Source organism: Triturus cristatus, chromosome 1_2 (assembly GCF_964204655.1).
Source record: "Triturus cristatus chromosome 1_2, aTriCri1.1, whole genome shotgun sequence".
In the NCBI taxonomy this organism is placed as follows: Eukaryota; Metazoa; Chordata; class Amphibia; order Caudata; family Salamandridae; genus Triturus; species Triturus cristatus.
The window spans coordinates 31152570-31178210 of NC_140580.1; the positions used below are offsets into that span (position 1 = coordinate 31152570).

Sequence of the window (25641 nt, forward strand, 5' to 3'; positions counted from 1 at the left end):
AACCCGTCCCCCCCCATCCCCTCCAATAGATCAAGGGTCCCCCAGCCTGCAGCACAGTTCCCAGATGTGGACAAAAATCAATACCTCGCCCTGTAAACAAAAAAAACACAACAAAACAACCCCTCCTCCCCCCCAACCCCACCCCAAGTCCAACTCCCCCCACCCTGCACCCCTGCGGGCCAAAAAACCCCCCCAACTTGCAGTGTGCCTGTCGCCCCACTAACCCCATTCTACGAAAAGACCCCGGAGGACGAAAGGGACCCGTCCCCGCCCGCCCCCCTCACAGGTCCTGGTGAAACACAATATACAAAAGAAGTAAGACCCAACTGAACAGTGCAAAACGGCAAAATCAAGGACCAAAAGTCATTCTAAAGGGGACCCGTCACCTGCGGTGCCCGCAGAGGGTCCGGGACGGCCACCTCCGTCCGGCAGCGAGTCCAGCCAGTCACTTGCGGTCACAGGAGAGTCAAAAAAGGCTGTCCGATCCCCATGTTCCACTCGGAGTTTGGCAGGGTAGAGCATCGAATACTTTAGGCCCAGCTCGCGGAGACGACGCTTCACCCCTTGGAATCCCATCCGCTGTTTCTGGACCAGTTGCGTGAAGTCCGGGTAAAAATTGATGGTCGAGTTCTCGTGACGAACCGGGCCGTGGGTCCGTGAGGCCTGCAGAATAGCGTCGCGGTCCCTGTAGTGGAATAGTTTGGCCACGATAGGCCTCGGGGGGGCCCCCGGCCGTGGCCGACCGCCCGGAACTCGATGGGCCCGCTCCACGGCAAAGAACTTACTTAGGCCAGCCGGAGACAACTGTTGCAGGATAAGTTCCTCGACCACGAGGTCAACCGGGCGGCCGTCGGAGGACTCCGGTACACCTATGACGCGGATGTTGTTGCGTCGGGCCCGTCCCTCGAAGTCCTCAAGCCGCCGGGCCATATGATCGTTGACCACCCTGATGTCTCCAAGCGCGGCCCGCAGATCCGACACCTCCGCACCGAGGGTGGAGGTCCGTGTATCGAGGGCCTGGACCCTCTCGTTAGTTTTGGAGAGGTCGGCCCGGATCAGGGTGACATCAATCGCGACGGTGTCGATCTTACGGGCCAGGGCCTCATATTGCGTGGCGATGGTTTCCCTGATGCCAGCAATGGCGCCCATAATGTCCTGCAGGGAAAGTTCCGTAGAGACGTTCGTACCTCCCCCTGCAGCGTCCGGGGGGAGGCCAGCAGCGCCAGGGGACCCTCTGCCCTGGGTGTAGCGGTCCATGTTGTTGCTCTGGACCGCTCCCCCGCGGAGGGAGGCCTTGGTCTTGCGCCCCTCGGGACCCCCTTTGCCCCCCATGTGAACACGGTCACTCAAGGGGACCTCCAATCAAGAGGTGTAAGGGCACCAGCAAGAAGACCTCAAAATGTCGGTATAGGGGGTCCGAGGCGATAGGCACTCTAGTGGCAGGTGGAGGAAAACCTCGTGCAGAGGCCCAGGAAGCACCTCGCCACCCCGAGCGCACCCGCCAGCTGGTCTCCTGAAGTCCAAAACCGAAACCGAAAGTGGTGGATCGGCAACTGGCACCGCGCTGAAGCCGCTGTTGTTCAATTGCAGCCCGGCCCCACGGGTCACCTTCACCCCGGTCACCTCCGTCGGGTGGGTCCCAAAAGTTCCGACGACGACAACTCAGGATTCCCAGGTCCGAGTTGATTTTTGAAAAGAGATATGTGCTCAGCTGGTCTTCATCTCCCAGATTCCATAAACCACATCAGGATATTCTCAGGATAAATTCCGAGGAGCAGAAAGGGTCCGGGGAGCCCTGTGCTCACGCGACCATCTTGGATGCGCGCTAGGCTCCTCCTCAAATGTGGCAGTGTTAAACGTGAGATCACAGGAGACACAATTGCCGCATTTGTGATGCTCTTTGATTTTGGGAAGGCCCCAAGCGCTGATAAGTGTATTGGTATTGTTAATCTTGATATCTGTGGCAGATCTGACAAGATGATCTTTGATATTTTTCCCTCTCTTGTATGCAAATAGTGGCGTCTCTATTGTGGGGTCAACACTTTGGATTATGTTCCAAATTTTTGTGATCAGGTTGCGCACTTGATTGGTGTGAGTGCCAAAGGTCGTAACGCATACAATCTTTTCAAGATTTGGTTTGTTTTTTGTTTTTAGCAGTTCCTCTCTAGGGCAATGCCAAGCCCGTTTAAGTGACTTCTTCACTAGTCTATTTGGATAGCCTCTCTTGACTAGTCTCATTCTTAATATTTCAGTTTCTCGCATATAGTCAGCTTTATATGTGCAGTTACGCCGCACCCTCAAAAATTGGCCAAATGATAAGCCATCTCTTAAGGCACGGGGATGTTGGCTGCGATAGTATAGAAGGGTGTTTCTTTCAGTAGTCTTTCTGTGGAGGGAGGTGTAAAGTGTGCCACTGTCATGGTTGATATTTAAGTCTAGAAATGCTATACTGGATTCATGTACCGTGGACGTGAATGAAAGATGAGTTTGGATAGTGTTGAGGTATGTGACGAAGTTATTAAAATCAGTTTCACTGCCTACCCAGATCAGAAAGATATCGTCTATGTATCGCTTCCAACATTTAATGTTGGAGCGGTACACATTGTTGTCATTTAGGGCAAATTTGTGCTCAACATGGTCCATATAGATATTCGTCAGATTGGGAGCAAAAATTGAAATGCCACAGCATTAAGAATACAAGCCAAAAACCTTCCCACCTATGATCGCCATCTTGCTTTGATATTTTTATCCACTTTACTCCTTTGTACTCCCAAGCATATGTTTCTGGTACACAATTTTGTTTCACTTCCAGCACTTCCTAGGTTTCAATTCTGTGCCTCAAAAAATTGTTTGCAGACACTACTATACTAAGAAAAACCTAAGGTGTTCTTTAAGCACCACTCATTAGTTATTGTGCTTGGTATGCCAAGCCTAAAACCCAATTCCCCATTCTGCCATACCAACCCAGTTTAGCCTATACCAGTGCTGGCTCTTGCACTTGCCTGTTGCTTGAGCAGTCAGCCACTCACAGGAGGTTGCAAAAGGGTTTGGGTATCAGACCGGAAATTAAGAGCTACAGGTACCACTTATCATGAGTATTATGTCTCTTCTGGGTAGTCCCCTTCTTAAATTACATGTACTAATCAATCAAGAGTGAATATGTGTGATTAATAGAATGCAATTTAGTTTATATTGTTCTGTTCTGTAATGTGATAATCCAGTTTGATTTAATTATTTTCAGTATTTAATCTAAACACGGTCTGCTCTGTTTAACATTATTTGTTATTGATTTCTAAAGAATTGGTAGGTTGATAACTACATGTCTTGTTTATTAGAATTGCAGTCAAATTCAGTTTATTAAGACCATGGTCCATTAAAATAAAGCACTTAGTAAAACATTGAATTACAATAAACTTGTTGAGAACCCAATATAATCTCCTCTAGCAACATCAGTACATCCATAACTCAAATAGCATAAAATTGTTAAAGAGTAAGGATAAATAATTCTGCTCAACTACATTTTTTAGGGCAAAAATTGCACATACTATTTCAAAACCATCAACTTCCTTGTTATGATCTGAGATATCTTTACAGAAGCACTTATCGGATCAAGAGAATGTATATCGACTAAAACACATGAATTGCTTTTTAGCAGGAGGTTATACCATACATATTTAAAATAGGTTTAAAAAAATCTGTCTTTCTACAGAGACCAGTGACAATCCAATAAAATAAGTACATTACAACATTTCATATTTAAAGCACATCTCAAGTAACCTCCACTCTCATTATCCCATTTGATAACTTAGGCGAGCCAAAAAGTGTTAACACCAATTCTAAATGTTCTAATTCTCTGTTGCATGGCTTGTCTGGAAGCAGTGAGCTATAAGGGAATGTCATTTCATTATACCAGAAGTGGAAATTGCACTCTTAATCGTAAATCCTTATCCCGTGATAATTCAATTTGCATGTCTCAATCCAATAGTGAAATATTCACTGGAACATCCAAGGTGGGAGAGTCAAAGAGAAGCAGATTTATTTTCATGTTTATCTGCTGTTTTAGTCTCGCAGCCCACCTCAGTTCACTAATCTGTCTAAATTGTCTCGCCTTTTTCTCCGCCGATGTCTCCTTCTAATGGACTCCCAGCTCCCCCTGTTCTTTTTGAATCCTGATACTCGTCCTGCCAATAACTCCTGTATTGAATTTGTAATTTTTCTGTAATTAATGTGAATTTTTCTGTAACTGTTAACAGGCTGTTTCCTTATGTAAAGCGCTCTGATACCTCCGGGTCTAGCTAGCGCTATATAAAACTCTCTAAATAAAAAATAAATAAAATAAATAATCAATAGTTGAGTTTACAATAAAGAGCAAGTCTATCCTTATCCACTATTAATAGTAGATTGCAGAATTTCAGCTTCATTCATTCATTCAAAGTACAAGAAGCTAATTTTGTTTCCGCTCTTATCGCTTGGAAGATATTTAAAAGTGCTTTTATACACCTGCTCTCAACTTCAGTCCAATTGTGGAAGCCACTCAAAAACAACAATTTTGTGTAAATAAAGATTTTGTTTACACCATTGCTTTAAATGCTTCTAACAGTGGTAGCAGAAAAGCATCTCCATATTCCCTTCTGTACATGAGAGCCTTCAGCTTCACTGCATCTATTTGCATCTGAAGTAAATAACATTACAAGGTGTATATATAGAAATCTTCTACCCTTACCATTTTTAGGAACCATTGAAACGTTTTTTTCAATTGACCAAAAAAAATAGTTTTTTTCTTTTTTTAGATTTATCAATATTTTTTCATAATATTTAACAGAAACATCCATTTGCCTTTGTTAACCTACTTGGGTTACATACATTATGCGGAACGTTTCGGCATATAACATACAAGGTACATGTCTTCTTTCCATTTTGGCTGAGAAAGATTGAGAGTTCAATAATATAGCGGATAAATTCCCAATATGAAGTATTTTGATTTCATACCACTCCCCAGTTCTACTGCTAAACAATCAACCACATTCTGTACAATACGATTATACCAACTATTTAAATTTAACGTGCTTCCACTTGCATTAATACAATTACTGTTCAATTGGAATAGGGTGAGAACATGTATCTGTTCTTCTCCAATTCGAATGACTAATCTTCTCAAACATTCAATTTGTAGTGGAAGACATAATCTTTCAAGAGACATATTAAGGGCAAATGATCACCACCACCCTTAGGAAGTATGCTGAACCCCTTTACCAATTCAAAATGCCATGCTGGTACAAACACATAGTTTATTGGACACACTTGCAGTCAGTGTTTGAAAGTTTGGGAAAGGGCTATATTTGTCATGAAATGCCAGTTCAAGCAAACGGATCCAATATTGCACAGCATAGAGGATAACTCTCTACGTGAAAATGCTGACTATTGGCATCTACAGCATCAAACTCCAACCATGAGTAAAATATTTCACAGGGACATGCAGCATGTGCTTTGCAGCAAATGTTACTTTACCTCAGAGGATGGACTGTTTGCAGTAACAATCATGGAGATCTTACAAGAAGATCCTGAGGTGCTATTCTATATTGCTGATACATACATTACAGACGATGACTTGACTGAACACATGTATAGGGTTGACAGGAGAGAGTGACTTTGTTATCCTGATAAGATTGTAAAATTCTTTACAACATCTAAAATCACGTATTTAATTATCTAGTGCAGGTAAACTTTGGCACGGGACTTACCACACACTACTTTACAACCTCCAAATGCATTGAAAAAGTTTCAAGCCCTGATGGAGTTTCTTAACTTTGCTCAGGCTTACTTGCTAAACTATGCTATGCACATGAAGACCATGTATGATTTAATTACTCCCAAGTTTTCTGAAAAACATTGAACACTCCGCTATCTTACATGGACTACATGTAGTCTTATTAGAGATTGAGGGCCTGCGTTGCTCTTTCAACGGTCTTTCCACAGGCTGGCTTTGCAGTCCGCCCTTTCTATTTAGATGTTGGCGATTCCATAGACGAAAAGCCGCCGTCGGGAATTCTCTACTGCATCAACGGTGGTATAGGCTGAATTAGCTGGCGGCTCCAGCCCAAATTCCCACCGTCCAGATTACGATGCGACTTTCTGTCGAGGCTGCTGGTAAAGAGGGTAGTGATGGAGGCTACTACACACTGGAATATAGCCAACTCCATTGGCCTCCCTTCCCAGTACGAGAAGACTCTATGGAACAAAATGCAAGAGCAAAATCAAGCATTTTCCAGAGGAATTAAGAAAGATAGGGAAGGAGATAGTTGCAATGAGGATAACTATCTTGAGTGCCACCATTCTCTGCATCCTCCACTCCATAGAGACTGCATCACGCGGGGCTGGGCCAACACCAACGTCTCATTAGACAGTGCTCCTGGCTCTGCATGTCAGGCTTCAAGCCAGAGGTCCATCATCATCTACTCAACCTGTCCTTTGATGGAGAACATGTGGTGTTCAAGATGACTTCTTTAGTGTCAAACAAAGATCTAATTTAAATGATTAAGCATGGGCCAGCAACAGCAGGTTCATACTCCTCAGTGAAAGTGGCATATGCAGCATCAAAAATAGAAGGCAGTGGGTGTAGCAGTGATGTCCTTTTGAACACAAAGCATAACTCTATGGAGGCCCCCTATTCTGCAATTCACTGAGATGGACCATCACCAACCACCTCCATGAATAGCAAGGAATAACCAAGGACAAACCAGTGCTAAATATTATATACATTGAATCTGAAATAAAGTTTTCTGCTTTCATCATCACTAAATACGATTTCAAAGCTTTTCCTCTCAGACTGTTTAGAAGAAGATGCAACCACCCTGACAGGGAAAAAAGTAGGCCACAAACCTGTTTTGACATTTTATTTGAAAACCACAAACATTTCGAATGGGAGCTGTTCAAGATGCTGGTCTTTATCCGGCTGCCCAAAGGCCAGATTTATAGGATGCATACTTCCATGTTCCAGTCGGCATGAGACCCAGACCTTTTCTTGGGTGTACCAGCACATGTTAGGAACCAGCCTTTCCCCAGCTGATCTTGGGTTTCTAGTTGGTTTGTATGGTCTGAACAGAGATTGAAAGTGCTGTGGTCCCTGTTTTGTAAATGCCTTGTGACAATAGCACAAGGCTTTAAAAGAGGATCTATGCCTATCCAGCAGCCACTGCAGCTTTTAAGTGCGCTCCCCCATCAACGCACACCTAAGAAGGTTCAAAAGAAGACAAGCACCAGCTTTCTGCGTTCTTTGGAGTCTCTTGATCCGACCCTGTGTGACCTCCAAGTTCAGCATGTTACAGTAATCAAGCCTTGACACAATCTGAGCCTGGACTACTGTTTTTCTAGCTGGCTCTGGCAGGAGGCAGAGAATCTTTCTTAACATCTGAAAAATTCCATAGCATTTCCCTGCCGCTGCAGTGATTTGGCTGTCAAAAGACAGCTTACTGACCAGCCAGATGCCCAGGTTCTTTTACCTTAGCTTTAGGTTCAGGTAGCTGACCCAGCTCGACAGGCCGCCAGATGTTTGATTGCATGCCCAGAGTCAGTACCTCGGTCTTTCCAGCATTGAGCTTAAGGCAGTTCCAGTTCATCCACCTTCCAACTTCTGCAAGGCCGAGGCACAGGGACGAGTCCATGTTGGAAGAGTTTTATGACAGATTCTAGATTGCCCAGAATAGAAAATTTCCTAGCTGATTAGAAGAAAAGTTTCAATTGTTTTAACGACAGAGATGCAAGGATTATGCATTTCTTTTCTCCTTTAATACATTTAATAGCCATCAACAGACAACTTGAACTTTTCAGAACTTTAATACTCATAGGGACATCTGTGTGGCAGTGTTCTTCTTTGGGTTCAAACTAACCCCCATCTGCTCAATACTTTGCCGCTCTATGTATTTAGTGTAGTTGGACACCCAGGAGCACTTGACCCTGAGTAATTAAAAGGGATGTGATGCCGGGGACTCTTTAAGGTTCTTCATTGTGTTATGATTATTTTTGTCCACTTATATTGGCTGAAATATGAAACATATTCTGGCAGGTGGGGATCATTACAAGGAGGTTGAGTCATTTGCGAATGAGGCCGAGTCAACCTCAGGCCATTGATAATTCTATTCACAAGGTGGACAATGGGACCCAGAAACCCCAGGGCCACCATTTTTGAGTGGTAGGCCCATTACATGATGTCACCCGCTGAGAAACGGCCAGAAAAAAAAGACTCTTAAGCGGATAAAAGCAGACTTTGGTAATGGCAGCAATCATTTGAGCAATAGGTTTAGAAGCAATAATTGTTTCTGTATTCTGTATTTATGATCTGAATAACATGACTGGTGGCAAAGCAGTGCAACACAATGGTTTCAGACTAATTTCATTATTTGCTGGTTTGAGCGTAAAGATTTGGGGGGGGGGGGGGGGACATCTGTTTTTGAACCGACTCTGAAGCATCAGGAAGCAAGTCTGATGGACTAAACTAGCCCAGATCCTTCCCTTGAATATTGAGAAGGATTTCTATCATCAGCACAAATCCTGTGCAAAATGATAGGATTGTAATACATTGACCAAAGGAAAGATTTTAAGATTTGAAATGGGGGCAGGCCTGAGATCCTTCCTGTATCATCAGCTTCCTAGAAGCAGACCATATCTTTATGGATAATCCCTGGAATTATTGCACGTTGTTATAAAGCAAATAGGCTACTCGGGGTAAGCCCCAGGCTCATTTTGCTAGAGGTAAAGTAGCCACTGTGTAATAGCCATTGTCTTTGAGGTTAACAATTGTTGCATCACATAGGAATGCTTGTAGTGTTTATCGATCTGTAATTTGAGTTAAGGCAGTACTTTGTTATGGAAGTATTCCTTTCAAGTATGCAAATGTCAGTAGGGGGGCGTGGCCAAGCAGGCTACGATGGCGGACGCGCTCTGCTGAGGCTCCGCGGTCGGGCAGACGAGCAGGCTGCATCACATCGTCGGATCCGACCTCCAGCCGTATCCACGGGTGTCTGAACAGGAGCTGCGCCTGATGACGCCCGCAGACTCTTGAAAAATGCGGCATCTGCGGTGATTTTCGGAGCTGGCTCGCTCCGGGACCCGACGGCAAGATGGCGCCCATCTACTCCTACTCGTAACTACGGTGCGGCCGGACCCGGCCGCCGAACAGCGCGGCGCCGGTGGGGAGGAGCACCCGGTGGTTGGCCCCGACAGCGGCGGAGCAAGACGGTGCACCCCTGCATGGGATAGCCTCCCGCCGGCTGTCACCTCCACAACAGGCTGCAGAGGGGGACGTCCAGCAGCGACCCGGGACCAGGGACGACGGACCTTACCTAGGCAGCAGGACCCCAGGGCACGCATCCGGAGTGGCGGCCAAGCCGATCTCCATCCTCGCCGGTATCCGGCTGCCGCGAACCGGATCGCCGGGGCCAGTCGCCCCAGAATATCACATGGAGCATTGTCGAGTCGGGTCCGCCTGACCCCAAAATGGTGCCCGCGAGGAGGACAGAGCCAGTGCACAGAGAAAAGATCCCTGTGAGATCTCCAAGGGCATGGTGACAGGTGAGAGGCGGACACTGGCTCCATTCCTGCTGGCGCTGATAGCGTGGTTGCCCCCCAGCTCCCTGCAACACCCACGTGATGGCCATACCCAGAGACTATAAGGATGCAGGGTGATTGGTGGGCGCACTGAAGCTGGTCCCACGGTTGCAGCAGACTCGGATCTGACACACCCTTGACACAGGCTCTCGGCACTACCCACTAACTAGAACCCAGCAGGGCGGCTCTGCAGGCGCAGGGCGGTGTCTCCAGCGAGGGCTACGAGACACTAATCGGGAGAGACTGAAGGTGGGACACCCGGTGAGCCCAATACCACACCCCACATGTGATGGTGCGCACGGAAACGGAGCGTGAGAGTTGTCATGGGGGCTCGCCGCACGCGTGACTGGCGGCCCGCCGGAGAACGCCCCACCAGAGCGGTGAAGACCTGCGGACACACTACGCCCCTTACACCAAACAGGCGGCCAGAAAGATAACCTGGCCACACGACGACAACGGGCCGACTGCGCTCCATCCGCCAACTGCCCTGAGCACGACACACCTCCTCTCAAACGCCGACATGGGTAAGCCCAGAGCCTCACAGCAGGCGACGGTCCCGGAAACCGCACCGGAGAACCTGCCGCGTTCTCATACGCTGGCCAGGTGCCCCACCACCCAGCCAGACCCGACCATCTCGAACAAACTGGATCAAGTGTTAGCGGCCATCGAACTGTCAAGGGTCTCCATGGAGGAGCGTCTCGGCGCTCTCACCGCGGACATTAGTCTCATCCGAGATGATCACAGAAAGCTGGCCGAAGGGTTAAAGGATGGCGAGAAGTCACTGGCAGACCTACAACCCACCGTCATCGAACAACAAAAGGCGACGCGGTCTGCGCTGGTCCGCCTCGCGGCCATAGAGGAGCGCATGTACGATTTGGAGGGGCGCTCGCGATGCTGCAACATCCGCGTCCTAGGCCTAACGGAGGGAATCGAAAGGACGCATCCAATCACGTACATGGAGGCCTGGGTCAAATCTTTCACCCCACCCGCGGAACGCACGGCTTTCTTCTCCATAGAACAAGCCCACCGAGTTCCAGCCCGCAGACCGCCACCCGGCGCCCCGCCTTGGCCGCTGCTAGCCAAATTCCTGCACTTCCAAGACCGCGACGCGGTGCTCAGGGCCGCCAGAAATGCGGGCCCCTTGCAGGTGGAAAACAAGCATATCCTGGTCTTCCCCGACTATGCACGGGCGGTGCAGAAACAAAGATCATCGTTCCTGGAGGTGAAACGCCGACTGCGAGCTAGCAACATACAATACTCCTTATTATTCCCGGCCTGTCTGAAAGTTATCCATGATGGCACCACCCACTTCTTCTCCACGGCCGAAGACGCGTGTGACTGGGCAGACCACCACTGCGCACAGAGCTCCACAGCAGAGGCCACTCTGGAGCGGACGAACAGAGTTACACGCGACAGGCGGCGCGGCCAGCAGCCATCACAAACCCGGAGACTGCAGGGCAGGAGAGAACGTCGTGTCCTGGACTCCCCGGACCTGGAGCAAATCATACAGGAGCGACGTAAGGCCGTCCAGGCGGTGACGGACCTCGAGACTGTCTCGCAGGAAGAAGACTTAGACGGTGCCCCCCATCTTTTCTCGTCCGAAAGAGAAGATGATAGTGACGAGACGCAATCTAAAACCGACTCCGTCACCATGCCCCGGGTCACCCCACAAACTGCCGACACCCTGCACTGAGGATACACGAGCTGACGAGCAGAAGCATTTGGTAAGATTGGCTGACACGCACTCCCGCACCCCGAAACACCACACCCACGAACTGCATCGCCACACTTTTGTGGGTTCATTAACCGGACGACGAACATTGATCCTACTAATGCCCTATCAAGACTCTGCCCCGCAGGCACGCGCTGCCACCCCCATACATCGATTGTTCACTCTCTAGTTTTATGAGAGTCAGTTTGGACGTATCAGCCTCGCCGATAGGTCCCAGGTATCTGGACAGTTTCCCACCCCAGTTTCTGGTTCCACCGACCCGGTTAATTCTCACGCTTTACCCCTCAGGGAATGCCAGAGACAAGCTAGCCGCCATCCTTGGGCGGATGCCACCAACCTCCATATCTGACGGGTGCAGGGCCAGGACACAGCCAGAACTTATAGCACAGCCTCTCCTCACCGCACCTAAGGACGCAGGTGCCACTCACCACATACCCAAATGCAGAACACTGACATTAGCGTACTGACTTTGAACACAAGGGGCCTCCACACGCCATGCAATCGGTACGTGGTCTACTCCTACCTCAAGCTTCACCACTCACAAATAGCGTTCCTCCAAGAGACCCATCTCATAACACCAGAGATTAACAAACTACGGGCCAGATGGCGAGGCACCTTATACGCCACTTCATACTCCGCTTACGCACGAGGCGCGCTAGTCTGGGTCCGACCGGGCACCCCATTCCAAGAGCTCCGAAGAGTGGTGGACAAAGAGGGACGATTTGCACTGTTAGAGGGACTATTGAATGGGTTAGCCCATTCTCTTGGGTAGCATCTATGCCCCAAATATCGACCAAGACAAGTTTTGGGAATCCCTTACTGGGGTGTTAGCTCAATTCACGACTATCCCATGGATCTTAGGGGGAGACTACAACTGCGCGCTCAACATCACACTGGACAGATCCCATCCACCACCGCCACATTCACCTGCACCGAAACAGACTGAGCACTTTCTAAGGTGGGTCACACACTGGGCGCTAATAGACGCTTGGAGAGCACAACACCCTCAGACACGTCTCTACTCATTTCATTCCATACCACATAACCTACGGGTCTGTCTGGACAGATTTTTGTGCTCCCCATCACTGATTCCTCAAATACAACACATAGGCCTAGGCCACGTGATTTCGGATCACGGTGCGCATATCCTACGTATCCAATGGAGGCCCCCACACCCTCCGGTGCCCACTTGGCGCCTCCCGCGTGACTGTCTGGCGGACCAAGTGTTCAAACACGACCACGAGCAAGACATACAGGACTACTTTTCCAATAACTCACGGACGGCATCCTCCAAATTGGTTGAATGGGACGCATTTAAGATAGTAGCTCGGGGAGCATGCATTAAGCAAATAATAGGAGCGTGACGCACACTCGAACGCACACTCACCACCACGGAACTGAAGTTAGCCACCCTCACTCGACAGGAAGATGCCAATGCTGCAACTGCAGCACAAGTAGCGGCAGCCAAAACACAACACGCTGCGGCCATGGCAGACCTACGCAAATAAAACTTTAGAGCCTATGCCTTGCGAATGCATAAAGAAAGAGATAAAACGGGTACACTCCTAGCTTGGCTAGCAAGGCAGGACACGGAAATAAAACCCATCACCGAAATAATAGACCATTCCGGTAATCTAGTGCGGTCCCAAATGGACATCCTAACTGCATTCCAGCAGCATTATACTATAATTTACTGCACCCCTTCACGGCTTGGGCAGGAGGCGATCGACTGCTTTCTGGGCCCCCTATCTATCCCGCACATCTCATATACAGAGAAAAACACCCTAGACGCCACAATAACACCGAATGACGTCACCCACGCGATTGTTGCGCTGGCACGCAATAAGGCGCCGGGCCTTGACAGTCTACCTCTCGAGTATTACAGCACCTTCTCCCCCCTGCTAGTTCCTCGCCTAACTGAGATGCTGGCGGTTGCTCTAGAGAGGGGGGAACTGCCCAGCTCCCTCAGTGAGTCGGTCATAGTGACGCTCCTTAAACCGCACCGAGACCCGCAGCAGTTATCCTCTAACCGTCCAATCACGCTCCTCTTGGCTGACTGCAAAATACTGGGAAAAATTCTAGCGGAGAGGTACGAACAAATTCTGCGACCCTTAATCCATCCGGATCAATGCGGATTTGTGCCCGGCAGAAATACGTCACAAAACATACGGCACTTGTTCCATATTCAGGATCAAGTGGAAAATACACACCCTAACGCGGTCTGCTTAATCTTAGACCTCGAAAAGGCCTTTAATACTCTTACTTGACCATACCTGTTCGCTGTGTTGCAGCGAGTGGGGATAGGCCCAACCCTCCTCGCTTATACAAGGCTTCTCTACACCGGGCTCACATCCCGCATTCGACTGGGCCGCTACATCTTCTCATCAATCAAGGTGGAGACGGGGACGAGACAAGGGTGCCCACTATCGCCCCTGCTCTTCGCCCTAGCGGTAGAACCGCTGGCAATCAGACTGCGTGAGGAGGGAACCGATTGGGGCATCCCCATAGCGGACACCGTCCATAGCGTCTCCATGTACGCGTACGACCTCCTAATATATATCCGTGATATCACCACGGACCTCACACCCCTATGGACAACCCTAACGGAGTTCGCGGAGGCGTCCGGGCTTAAAGTAAACTGGGACAAATCTACCCTGTACCCATTACACACAAACCTCGGGCCGCTGGAGGTGCGAATAGGTACGCAGCACCTCTCATGGAGCACACACGCCCGATATCTCGGCATCCGCCTATACCACTCCGCCACGGACATATATTAGGGCAACCATCGCAAAGCACTGGCTGGCATTCGATCGCCGGTGGGATTTTGGAAGAATCTCCCGTTGGCCCCAATAGGTCGGGTGGCCATAGCAAAGATGATCGCTGTCCCCCGTCTACTGTACCACTTCACGAATTTGCCGGTGATCGCACCCAGGGCCTTTTTTCGAGACCTGGACTCGCTCCTCCGCTCACTCATCTGGGGCACGCACAGACACCGGATAGCCCTCACCAAGCTGCAATTACCCACCACACAAGGGGGCCTAGGCGCCCCCCTCCTTCGAATCGTACTTTTTTTCGGCGCAGTTACAATGGCTGTCGTACTGGACGGCGGGTAGGAATACAGGAGAAACACATACGTCCCAGGGCCGGGTCCCTACCCCGGATCTCTGCCGCCTACTGCTCCCAGGTACCAAACCTCGACGGACATATCCATTACAGGTGTCGGTGGCCCGCCAATGTATGCACAGAATCCATCGCATGTTGGCGGGGACCCCACATTACTCCCCACGGCTGCCGCTGGTCGGCTGGCCCAAGAGGGAGATGTACTTTACGGCAGCCAAGCTCCGTGCGTGGTCGGACTGTGATATAACAGAAGCAGAGGCACTGTTCGCGGAGGGGCAGTTCAGACCTTATGTTCAGATCGCGGAGGATCATGGTTTATCCGCGGGACAGTTTTTAACCCACCGACAGCTCCTTGAACACTTTCGGCCGCACGCGGACCTTTCCACAGGCGAGCCCAAGACCCACCCGGTCATTCACACCATCTTACATATGGGTACAGGTCGGCACTTAGTTACTTGGATCTATAAATCCATCAGAGAGCTTATGAATGAACCACTGCTCGCCCTCTGAGCCACATGGGAGGACGAACTTGAACGTCAGTTGCACGACCAGGAGTGGGAGAGGGCCCTAGAGTTCCCTAAAAAAGTATTGCAGAACGCACGTTTTAAAAATATACAGTTCTATGTCTTACATAGAGCGTCTCTAACGCCAGCGCGCCTGCAGCGGTTCTACCCGGACACCCGATTTCTCTGCCCCAGATGTCGCTCGGCAGATGCACACTTTCACCACATGTTCTGGAGCTGTCCCACCCTGCAGCAGTTCTGGTCAGTTCCCGAGACACTTAAAGAGCTTACAGGCCTTCCAGACATTCACGCCTAGGAGACGGTCGCTCTCGGTATATTCCGTAGATCAAAATCACTGAAGGTGCCTATGCGCTTCGCAACCCTAGCGACGCTACTAGCGAAAAGAAGCATCGCCATGAACTGGCGAGCCCCATCGGGACCTTTGTTGGAGGCATGGATGGGAGCGGTAAAAAAATGGGCGGCAGCAGAAGAGGAAACACTTCGGGAGGAGGAGGTGAAAGGCCTGCGGAAGCATCCCATATCTATGGAATGGGCCATATTGTCCCACCAGTTCCAACACTTACAGTCGCGTACCGCTTCTAGGGCATCGCAACGTACCACTACGGAACTGAAAGCATGTAACCCAAATGTGAGCACACCTAACACAGCCCCCACCTCCCCAACCAATGAGTGAGGCACAATAACCCCTTGGTGCACTACACGACCTGCGGCCACTAGCCTGGATGTCCTGGCGCCTGCCTACGAATGAAGTCCTGACATCTGCACACAACTGCTGCACTGACCCTTCAATGTATCCCCAGTTTTATTGTCCCTGGTTCCCCCAGGCATCACAGTACAAAGAAGATATATGGACCGTAGCGACAGATAACCCTTCTGAGTGCAGGATACACATCCCACAACTGGACAGCACAACTACTGTCGATAACATAAATGTAAGGAGATGAACTGTGATTATTGTTTGTTGTAAAAATGATAATAAAAACATGTTTAAAAAAAAAGTATGCGAATGTTAGTAGACGCAATTTATGTAAAATCGATTAAGAATACTCACTAGTCTCAAAGTGAAGAAAGGATAGATGGTAGCTTCAGTTCATGGCCAACAGGACTATTATCCTTATTATATAGGCACTATAAAACTGTCTCCAAAATGCTAAGCTCTCTAAATCTACATTTATTTTAAATAGGCTTAATTTCATTTAATTCTTTATGGCTATTCCACTGCTTTTAGGAAGGGATGAGCTTGCTATTCTGTTCAGTGTTTATGAATACTAATAAAGACCACATGATTAAGAAGAAATAGCTACTTACTTGTAATATCTGATTTTCTATTAAGGGCATGGTCAATACATTCATAAACAAACCCCCCTCTTCCATGTTGCTGGAAATGAAATGGAACCTGGCATGTACCTGTAAACCCGTTTTCCTTCAACATGTCGAAATGAACTGATTAACTATTACTGTGATTTGTACTTCAGTTGCAAGGTCTGTGGATAGCCCAAGTTGATGATAAAGCTTTTTGTCTATACTAGGATACACAGCTTTGAGAATCGTTTTGGACAGGAAGGCTGCTATTTTTTTAGACCTATTTTTGTTTGTTTTTTACATCGACAATTTTACATTATGCCATTACGATGAAAAAATGTACAACAAATGTTACATTTTCATAGGCATTTTTTAATTGATTTTCCTCTGCGTTTTAAAAGTTTTCCAGTATTTCGTACTTGATGGAACTACACTGTGTGTATATTTCTGTCAGAGCTAAACCTAATCCAAACTCACATAGTGCATTATTTCACAGCCTAAAATAGTCCTCCTTCTCTTGTCAATTTAGTTTAGACGGTGAATATACCTTCCTGGTCCAAGAAATTGCCTGCTCCTAGAAATAAGAGAGTGAGCTCTTGAAATCAATTAACCAATGATGGTGATTCTGCATTGAGCTGAGACCTGAGCAGAACAGCCAATAATCATGTCTATTACAAAAGTACTTGGCCACCATTTGGATCTGATCCAAATATAATGCAGATCTTGGACCTTAATTTAGTAGTGTAACATATTGATTATGGGGAAGTCCGTAAGCGTTTTTATTAAGTTAGCATCAGTAATCTAGTATATTTAGGGTAGCTAGATGTTCTTTAAGCCTAGATGAAATAATCACAGTGGAATATAATGTATTTTAGTATGTTTTAGGTAGCATGGCATGCTCAGTTTACGCGGTTTGAGACACCGCACATTATTTTCAAAGATTTCCTGCACTTTGTCAGACTTGTTGACAGAGTTCCTCTGACCAGTTATTAGCCGTTGTCACTTGGCTTTGTGCATGCTCTCACAGCAGAGCATAATAGGCCAACCTCAAAAGCTAACACAACTGGATTCGGTACCAGTGATATGGAGCTGTGGCTATTCTTTTAATGATCAATACTTTACATATTAAAGCAGTATTTATTTTTTAGACCATGTGTATGTTGAAGCTCTGAAGAGCTGAATATTCCCCCTGGACACTACAAGCTGTACAACAGAGTGTTAATGCTTTGTTTTTGGAACATCAAGGAAATGTACGACCGATGCTGGAGGTTCACAAGTAGATTGTCCAATAGAAACAAAGTAGCTTGTCCTGTGTGATAGACCAGCATTTCTTAATCTGTGGTTCGAGGATCCCTCGAGTTTTCCCATACTTTCTCATGGGGTGCGCAAATGCTTAGAAAATTAAATAACATTCACAGGTAAAGTATATGTAAATAAAAAAGTAAAATTTTGCAATATAAAAAGTTCTGTAAATGTGAAGGAATTTGAAATTGGAGGGAAAATAATTAAGTTGGCATAATGGGATTGATTAGTGCACCAAACAGAATGCAATATGGATGATAGATGGGCTCAAGTGAATTTAGAAAATCTCCAAACTTCCCATTGGAATTAACATTTAGCTTTTTATTTTGGTTTGGTAATTCAATAAAATATTTAATAATTTGTGCATTTGATTGATAAATGCTTGTGTCTGTATTTTTGTGTATTGATCTTCAGTACAGATCATCAAAATTGCTCATGACTGGGTACCTGGTTCACAAATTCCAATAATGATTCAGTGTTGGGGTCCCTGTATTCCAGTAATTTTAAGTGGGGTTCCACAGAAGGTAAAAGGTTAAAAACAACGGTCACAGACCAATTTGGGACATCCCATAAACCTTTCATATATTAGTTCAAATGCGCACAAATAGCAAGAGTCTTTAATTTGATCTATTTAGAATTATGACATTTAATTAAATAAGTGAATCCTGGCATATCAGTTGGAAAGAAGTTGCAGAATCGTATATCTGTTACTGTAATTCAGAGCTCATGGGACACTTCTATTGTGCTTCCCTTAGCAGCCCAATAACACCATTTAAAATCTGTAAGACTTCGACTGCTGTCTTAAATGGTTATATGCTGTTAATGAGCCTATCCAGGTTGTTTTAATTGCCACAAAAGAGGTAAGAATTGCTTAGAGCTTGTTAAAGAGTGGGGAATGAAACATAGTAGCTCGTAATACTCGTAATAAATATACAAACAACTTTGAGGTATACATTTTAAAGAGGTTGCCTCGTCCAACGAGAGTGACAGTGGTAAACTGTGCAATCTCTTCTGTAAGTTTGTCTTCCTCAGGTCCCCTTCTCAATTTGAATTTCTGAAACTAACTGTTTCAAACTCTGCCTGTCCATGGCGGTTTAGCTCCTCTCTCTCTAATTTTTAATGTGTCAGTTTTTAGCCTCGTTCAAGTCTCAGTTGTCTCTTGGTTAACAAATTTCTGTAAACTGGTGTTTACATTCTAATGTGAATAGTATTTTAATGATTTGGCTAATTGGAGTACTTAAGAAAATAAATACCTGTCTGACTTGTATTGCGAATAACATCATTTACATTTAGTTGCATTTGGCTAGGGAATAGTCTAAAAGAATCAGATGTGATGCATGCTGCCAGTTCTGGTTTAATAGCAAAGATCCCTTAACAATAATAGTATAACCGATGATGTTGTTAACCCAATTCATGGTGTTCAGTTTACCCACCTCAGGTGAATATAGGCTGAGTCTACCTTGCATGGATTGAAAGTCATGACTTCCAGAACACATCGTTTGTCAGCAGCATACTTTCATCTCAGTGAACCATCTTCCCTGATTCACATCCATGCCTATCCACTTCATATACAGAGACATGGGACTCCACATGCATACTGAAGAGCAAAACTACAAGTCAGAAAAGGCAGAGTGCAGCCTATTAAAAACCCCTCAGTGGTTGAAGATGCTGAACCCTACAGAGGGCTACCTGACAGCATTGCTTTCAACTTTGAAATCATATCTGAAAGACAGAACTTGGATAAGAACATTAGATTTGGAGCAGATAGATTAATATACCATAAAATGTGGCATACATGAGAAGTGTTTGCAGTGTACCCTTATCAAAAATTGACTCCACAAACCTCAGCACTCTTTTTAACTCCACAATAATCATGTCTACTTTTTCCCCCCAGTTTACTATAAATGTCAGCACAGACATGAGGCATCACCGCGTCAGGCTGTTGTTACAAGATTGTCCGGTACACAATGGAAAGAAACCTCGTGGCGAACAAGGGGTTCAAGTAGTTTTGGATCCTGTGCACAGTGTCCGTCTGCTAGACTGGTGGCATCCTCAGTATCCCTTTTCTCAAATGGCTTAGGAGCTTTCGTTTGACATCTGAAAACTTTGTCATACTCCAGACGTTTTACAGCAATGTGGAGAAACTTTAAAAAGTCAGCAGTGTATAAAAAGACATGGCACTGTTTAAAAGGGGGAGCATAGTCCATTTTATTTTGAAATCCCTTTAACCTCTGCACAGGTTTACAAATTACTGAAAGGTAGTGTTGCTCATTACATCTGTGTTAAAATGTTTGTGTAATTGTAGGTTGTAAATGAGAACTCTATGATTCATAATTTGATATGAAATATTGAAAGTATTTAGAGCAATCCCTTGGGCTATAAAAGTTAAAACTTCAAATATTGTAAATCATGTAAGACAACTGGATTAAATACAAATAAGAAATATATTTGAAAACATAGTGATCTGTCCAAAGTGTTTCACTTTGTTTACTACGTTTTTTTTTTTTTTTTTATAAATTATTATTTTCTGCATGGCCTGTTCTGTAATAGGGCACTTACTGGCCATAAATGGTAAATGGATTGTGTGCATTATCAGATGGAATCCGTACTTCTTGAACAGTACTTCACAACAGCGGTGCATCAAGTATGTTGGACATTTGTGAACTCAATGAACAACATAGACTATGCTAAGTATTTTGTGAAGTTAAACACAACATAGGAATCCTAGGAAATTAAGCACATTTCCTCAAGACCGAGCAGGCATATTGCTCATTCATTCAGACCAATGGATTTGTAAGTAAGAAACTTAATCTTACCATTGTGGTCTTTAATAACGTTCTTAAAATCAGAAAAAGGCACCAGAACTATATCTCACAAATTACATATGTATGATGCCACTCTGTAATAGCATGAATAATTTTATAATGCTATAATGTCCACATAAGGTGATAAGTTTTCTTGAATTCTGATACAAAAAGTTGTAGCATTGTTGCATGTTCTACTATACAGTGGTTAATGTTTAAGCCAGTTTTACTTTTTTTTTTTTTGCTATGTCGTTCACCAAAACAGAGATTTGTTTTTTTAACTGATTTTGTAATCTCCAATGGTTTTTCTCCTTTGTTTTTAGAGTTTACACAATGAATACTAATTCTTTATTTTTTACTTTTAATATTGTGAAGAATATTTTTCTCGGTTATTTGGATAACTTACCAGTTTTAAAGTCTTGGTCTATAAGTACAGCAATTTAAACTGTGCACACTGCATATTTATATTTTTGTACAACTTTCAGTCTCTTACAATCTTCAGGGGTAACAATTGACATTTCTGTTTGCAGTTTTTGTGAACATATGTGTTGTATCTGATGTTTCAATTTTAGAAACATTTGATGATGAAAAATATGTACATATCCTTGTGAGATAAAGTGGATTATATTTTTAAGAACATAGTTTATTTTCCATGTGTTTAATAATATATAGTTATTAAAAGTCACTTGAATGGGAATACTATTTATGCTGAAGAAATGAAAACTGGTATATAATGTTAAGGTGATTATTTTGGAGCGCACTACATTAGTCTAATAATTTTTACTTCCAATAAGCTCTTTTACCATGTAAATAAACCATCTTCTCACGGCTGTTAAGCGAGGAATAAAAGTGAGCTTTGCTTTTGAGTGGCAAGAACTGGCATTACTTTAATGGGAAATATCTACATCGTGGGGTCTGTTTTCTTCGTTACTTAGTCTCAAGTAACTGATTTTAGCAGTTTAGTGGTGTGCCTATTTATTTCTAGCTAAATTTGTCAGATTGACAGAGCCATACTGTAGTTCAACCACAGTTCTTTTTCTAATGTAATTGTGTACATTTATATGCTAGATCAATAGTCTTCTGTACCATATTATTATTCTCAGTCAGCAAATGTATAACCACTGTCAAACCAAAAATGATTGGATTTTTCATTTTGTCTTGGGTAAAAGAAAGACACAAGAAAACCACTGATAACAAAATGTTCAAGGCATATAAGCTGTAGATCATTTGCTTTAGCATAGATCGCCATCTGGTGTTGGGCCCGGATGTTTGCACTTTGCTTTTCTTCGAAGAAGTCTTTGTAGTCATGAGGTAGGTGTCCTCCTTTCGGTGATAGTGCGCATGGGCATCGACTCCATCCTCAGATTGTTTTTTTCTGTCATTGGGTTCGGATGTGTATTGCTGGGCTCCGGTTCGGTATAGTTTTTGAACCCCTTCGATGCGCAATCCTCTACCCTCAACGGTATTGTCTTTCAATCACGGTTTTCCATTCGATGCGTATCGTATACCCTGTAAAACCTTCGATCGGGAATTTCGAGGCGGGCCGTCGGCCCTACCCTTGCCGACCACACCAGTAGTCGATGGAACGGACTCCGTTCAAGCTATGTTCCGGGTGTCGTGATAAGTTCCAACGCACTGACTTGCACGAGGTCTGCAGCCTGTGCTTATCCCCGGGACACGAAGAAAAATCCTGCAAAGCATTTCGATCATTCGGATCCAAGAAGACCATTTGTGATCGTCTGGCTCGACGTCACAAGATGCAACGCGGCAGCGGCTCCGTACTGGACATCTTCGGCGAAGAAGACGACCACCTTCCTGCCGCAAAAGCCAAGGAACAAGAGGAAGAACAGGTCTCCATGTCTGAAGCAAACTCCGACATGGAGGAAGACCTGAACGTCCCCACAGGTCAACGTACCGTGAGTACAGATTCCCATGTACCCACTCACCCACGTCATCGGCACTGAAGACACCTTCGACACCGGAAGTGGCACATGTTTCTCCTTATGTTTCGGTGCTGAAGGTGTTGGTTTGGCAACGGTATGGGGCCGTCTCGAGCCCGAGCCGGACGGCTTGTGTTTATGTTTTATAGCCGGGCTGGAGGACGGGGCATCAGAAACTTTTTCTCGGTGTCCATCGGAGACCAAGGGCGAGGGTGATACCGGAGCCTTATATCTTCTCCCCCTTACATACCTCCCTCTCCTCCTCCTATACACATTACACCATCAAATTCACCACCTCCAATGTCACCTGACTTGCAGGATGGCGACTTTGGGGATGAGGATGGGAATGGGGATGACAATCATCATATCTTACAAGATCCGGGCATACCACAGGACACTGATCCCTGGGATGATTATGATAAGGATCCAGATCAACTTAAATACCCTGGCCTGTATCCCTCCAGACCTTCACCACCTGATGACAATATTGGATTTGCACAACTTACCAACAGGGCTGCCCAGTATCATGGGGTGGAGCTACATTCAGACCCTCTAGAAGAGGATTTCCTTGTAGAAACATTCACACACTCACAAAGGTCGACTAACATTTTATCCATGTTAAAGGGTATGTTAAAACATACCGACGAGGTATTCAAAGACCCAGTTAGAGCAAGGGTACTAACACCAAGGGTGGATAAAAAATACAAGCCTGCTCCTACAGACTCTTGTTGTATCTAACGCCCGCAAGAGAGCAAACTCTCAAACTACAGGCGACATCCCTCCTCCTGACAAGGAGTCTAAACTTACTTATGCCTCTGGCAAAAGAGTAGCCTCACAGGCCGCTAATTGTTGGCGTATTGCCAATGCTCAGGCTCTGTTAGCACACTATGACAGAGTCCACTATGATGAGTTGGAAAAACTCATGCAACATTTGCTAGAGGAGTATAAAACTAAATCTAACCTCATTCAGGAAGAGAAGCTCATCACCAACACTTCCATAAAATACTCCCTAGATGCAGCGGACACAGCTTCTCGTGCTATCAATACTAGCATACTGGTGCGGAGACACGCTTGGCATCGAATATCTCTGGATTCAATCAAGAGGTACAATCCTTCATACTTAAACAACCTTTTGATAAAGAGCATCTTTTTGGGCCAACAGTAGATGCTTCGTTAGAAAAAAGGAAGAAAGACACCAAAACTGCTAAATCCATGGAAGCCCTACAATTACCTTCTAGCAGGGGTTCTTTTTGTCGCTCCTTTTACAGGGGTGGCTCAAAAACACTGTTGTCAGAAAATCCCTCCCTCCTCCTAAAAAGGAAACAACCAATCCAACTCCTCCAGGGGCTATTTTCGAGGAGGTTACAGAGGATATATTAAGAAGCGAAGAGGCAAAGGTAACTCCACCCGCACTTCCCATGCCAATAAACAGTGGCTTCCATCCACTACCCCCTGATCATTCCACTCCTGTCGGGAGACTTCTCTCACAGTTCCTACCTGGCTGGGAGTCCATCACCTCAGACAAGTGGGTATTACAAATTATCCAACATGGTTATTGCCTGGAACTTACCGGCACTCCACCAACAATCCTTCCGAGACAGCGTGCAACGTCGCCAGAAAATCTCACCCTGTTAAAACAAGAGGTTCTCTCACTCTTAGACAAACATGCAATAGATCCGGTTTCATTGGGTCATCAAGGAACGGGAGTGTACTCCCTATACTTTTTGATTCCAAAAAACGACGCCTCCCTCAGGCCCATACTGGACCTCAGACAACTAAACCTCTACATTCAATCAGACCACTTCCATATGATCACCCTTCAATAAGTTCTCCCATTGCTCCAACAAGGCGACTTTCTTTCCACTCTAGATTTAAGACGCCTACTTCCATATTCCCATTCACCCAGCTCACAGGAAATATCTCAGGTTTGTGGTGGATGGACAACATTACCAATTCAAAGTCCTCCCATTCGGGTTAACCACAGCACCAAGAGTCTTCACCAAGTGTCTAGCAGTAGTCGCAGCTCATTTCAGAAGAAAACACATTCACGTCTTCCTTTACTTGGATGACTGGCTAATAAAAGCCAACTCGCAACACAGCTGCATACACCACACTCACAAAACAACTCAGCTGCTTCACCACTTGGGATTCACTGACAATCTCACCAAGTCTCATCTTCAACCCTCCAAGACGCAAGCGTACCTAGGAGCCACAATAAACACTCGCAAAGCTCTAGCGTACCCCAACCCATTCAGAATACGCAACATGCAAACCCTAATATCACAATTTCAACCGCACCACTCACTACCAGCCCGAGTGTTTATGCAGTTGATTAGAATGATGGCATCTTGCATTCTAATTGTGCCTTTCGCAAGACTCTAAATGTGTCCCCTACAGGAATGCTTAGCACGTCAGTGGAACCAGGCTCAAGGTCAGTTAACCGATTAGGTGTTGGTGGACGGCCGCACTCATCGCTCTCTGCAGTGGTGGAATACACAAAACCTTTCCAGAGGGTGGCCATTCATCGACCCGGTTCCACAGATAGTGCTCACAGCAGACGCATCACTCACTGGTTAGGGAGCTCACCTTCAAAAACATACCATTCAAGGCTTATGGAGTCTACAACAGAAACAACTCCACATAAGCCATCTGGAGCTCCTAGCAATTTTTCTAGCATTAAAAGCTTTTCAGATACATCCAGTAGGCAAGTTGTCCTAGTTCGTACAGACATGACAGCAACGTATTACATACAAAAAAAAGGGGGAACACACTCTACAGCTTTCACACCTAGCTCAAAGCATATGGAGATGGGCCATACCTCAAAAATATATCTCCTTGCAGAACATCTCCCAGGAGGAAACAACAAAATTGCCGATCTGCTCACTCGTCAAAGACAACAGATCCACTAATGGGAACTACATACTCAAGTACTACTCCCATTCTTCCAGATGTGGATCTACCCAGAAATAGATCTGTTCGCCACACACCTCAACGCAAAATGCCCAAACTTCGCGTCCAGGTACCCACACCCATTGTCCAAAGGCAATGTGCTATGGATGAATTGGTCAGGGAAATTTGCTTACGCTTTTCCACCTCTCCTGCTAATTCGATTAGTGGTTCGGAAGCTCAAACAACATTTCCTCACAATGATCCGATTTGCTCCCACATGGGCTCGACAACCATAGTTCACAACCCTGTTGGAACTTTCAGTAGTTCCTCTTCAAAAGTTACACCTCTTCCCCCAAGCTTCTCACTCAGAACCATGGAGAGATACGGCATCCAGATCCCAGTCAACTCAACCTTGTGATCTG

At 45.8% G+C, this 25641-nt stretch overlaps 1 protein-coding gene across 4 annotated transcripts in view; it reads left to right on the forward strand.

Moving 5' to 3' along the window:
* Positions 1–21260, forward strand: part of TMEM183A (transmembrane protein 183A) — a 101111-nt gene extending 79851 nt beyond the window's left edge. For 3 of the 4 annotated variants that reach the window (XM_085600226.1, XM_085600225.1, XM_085600227.1), the window contains one exon: positions 19481–21260. In XM_085600226.1, the coding sequence (XP_085456352.1) occupies positions 19481–19666 (186 nt within the window). In that variant the 3' untranslated portion in view covers positions 19667–21260. The remainder of the gene's footprint in view (positions 1–19480) is intronic. The other variant, XM_085600231.1, reaches the window with a different exon arrangement.
* The last annotated feature ends 4381 nt before the right edge of the window (positions 21261–25641 follow it).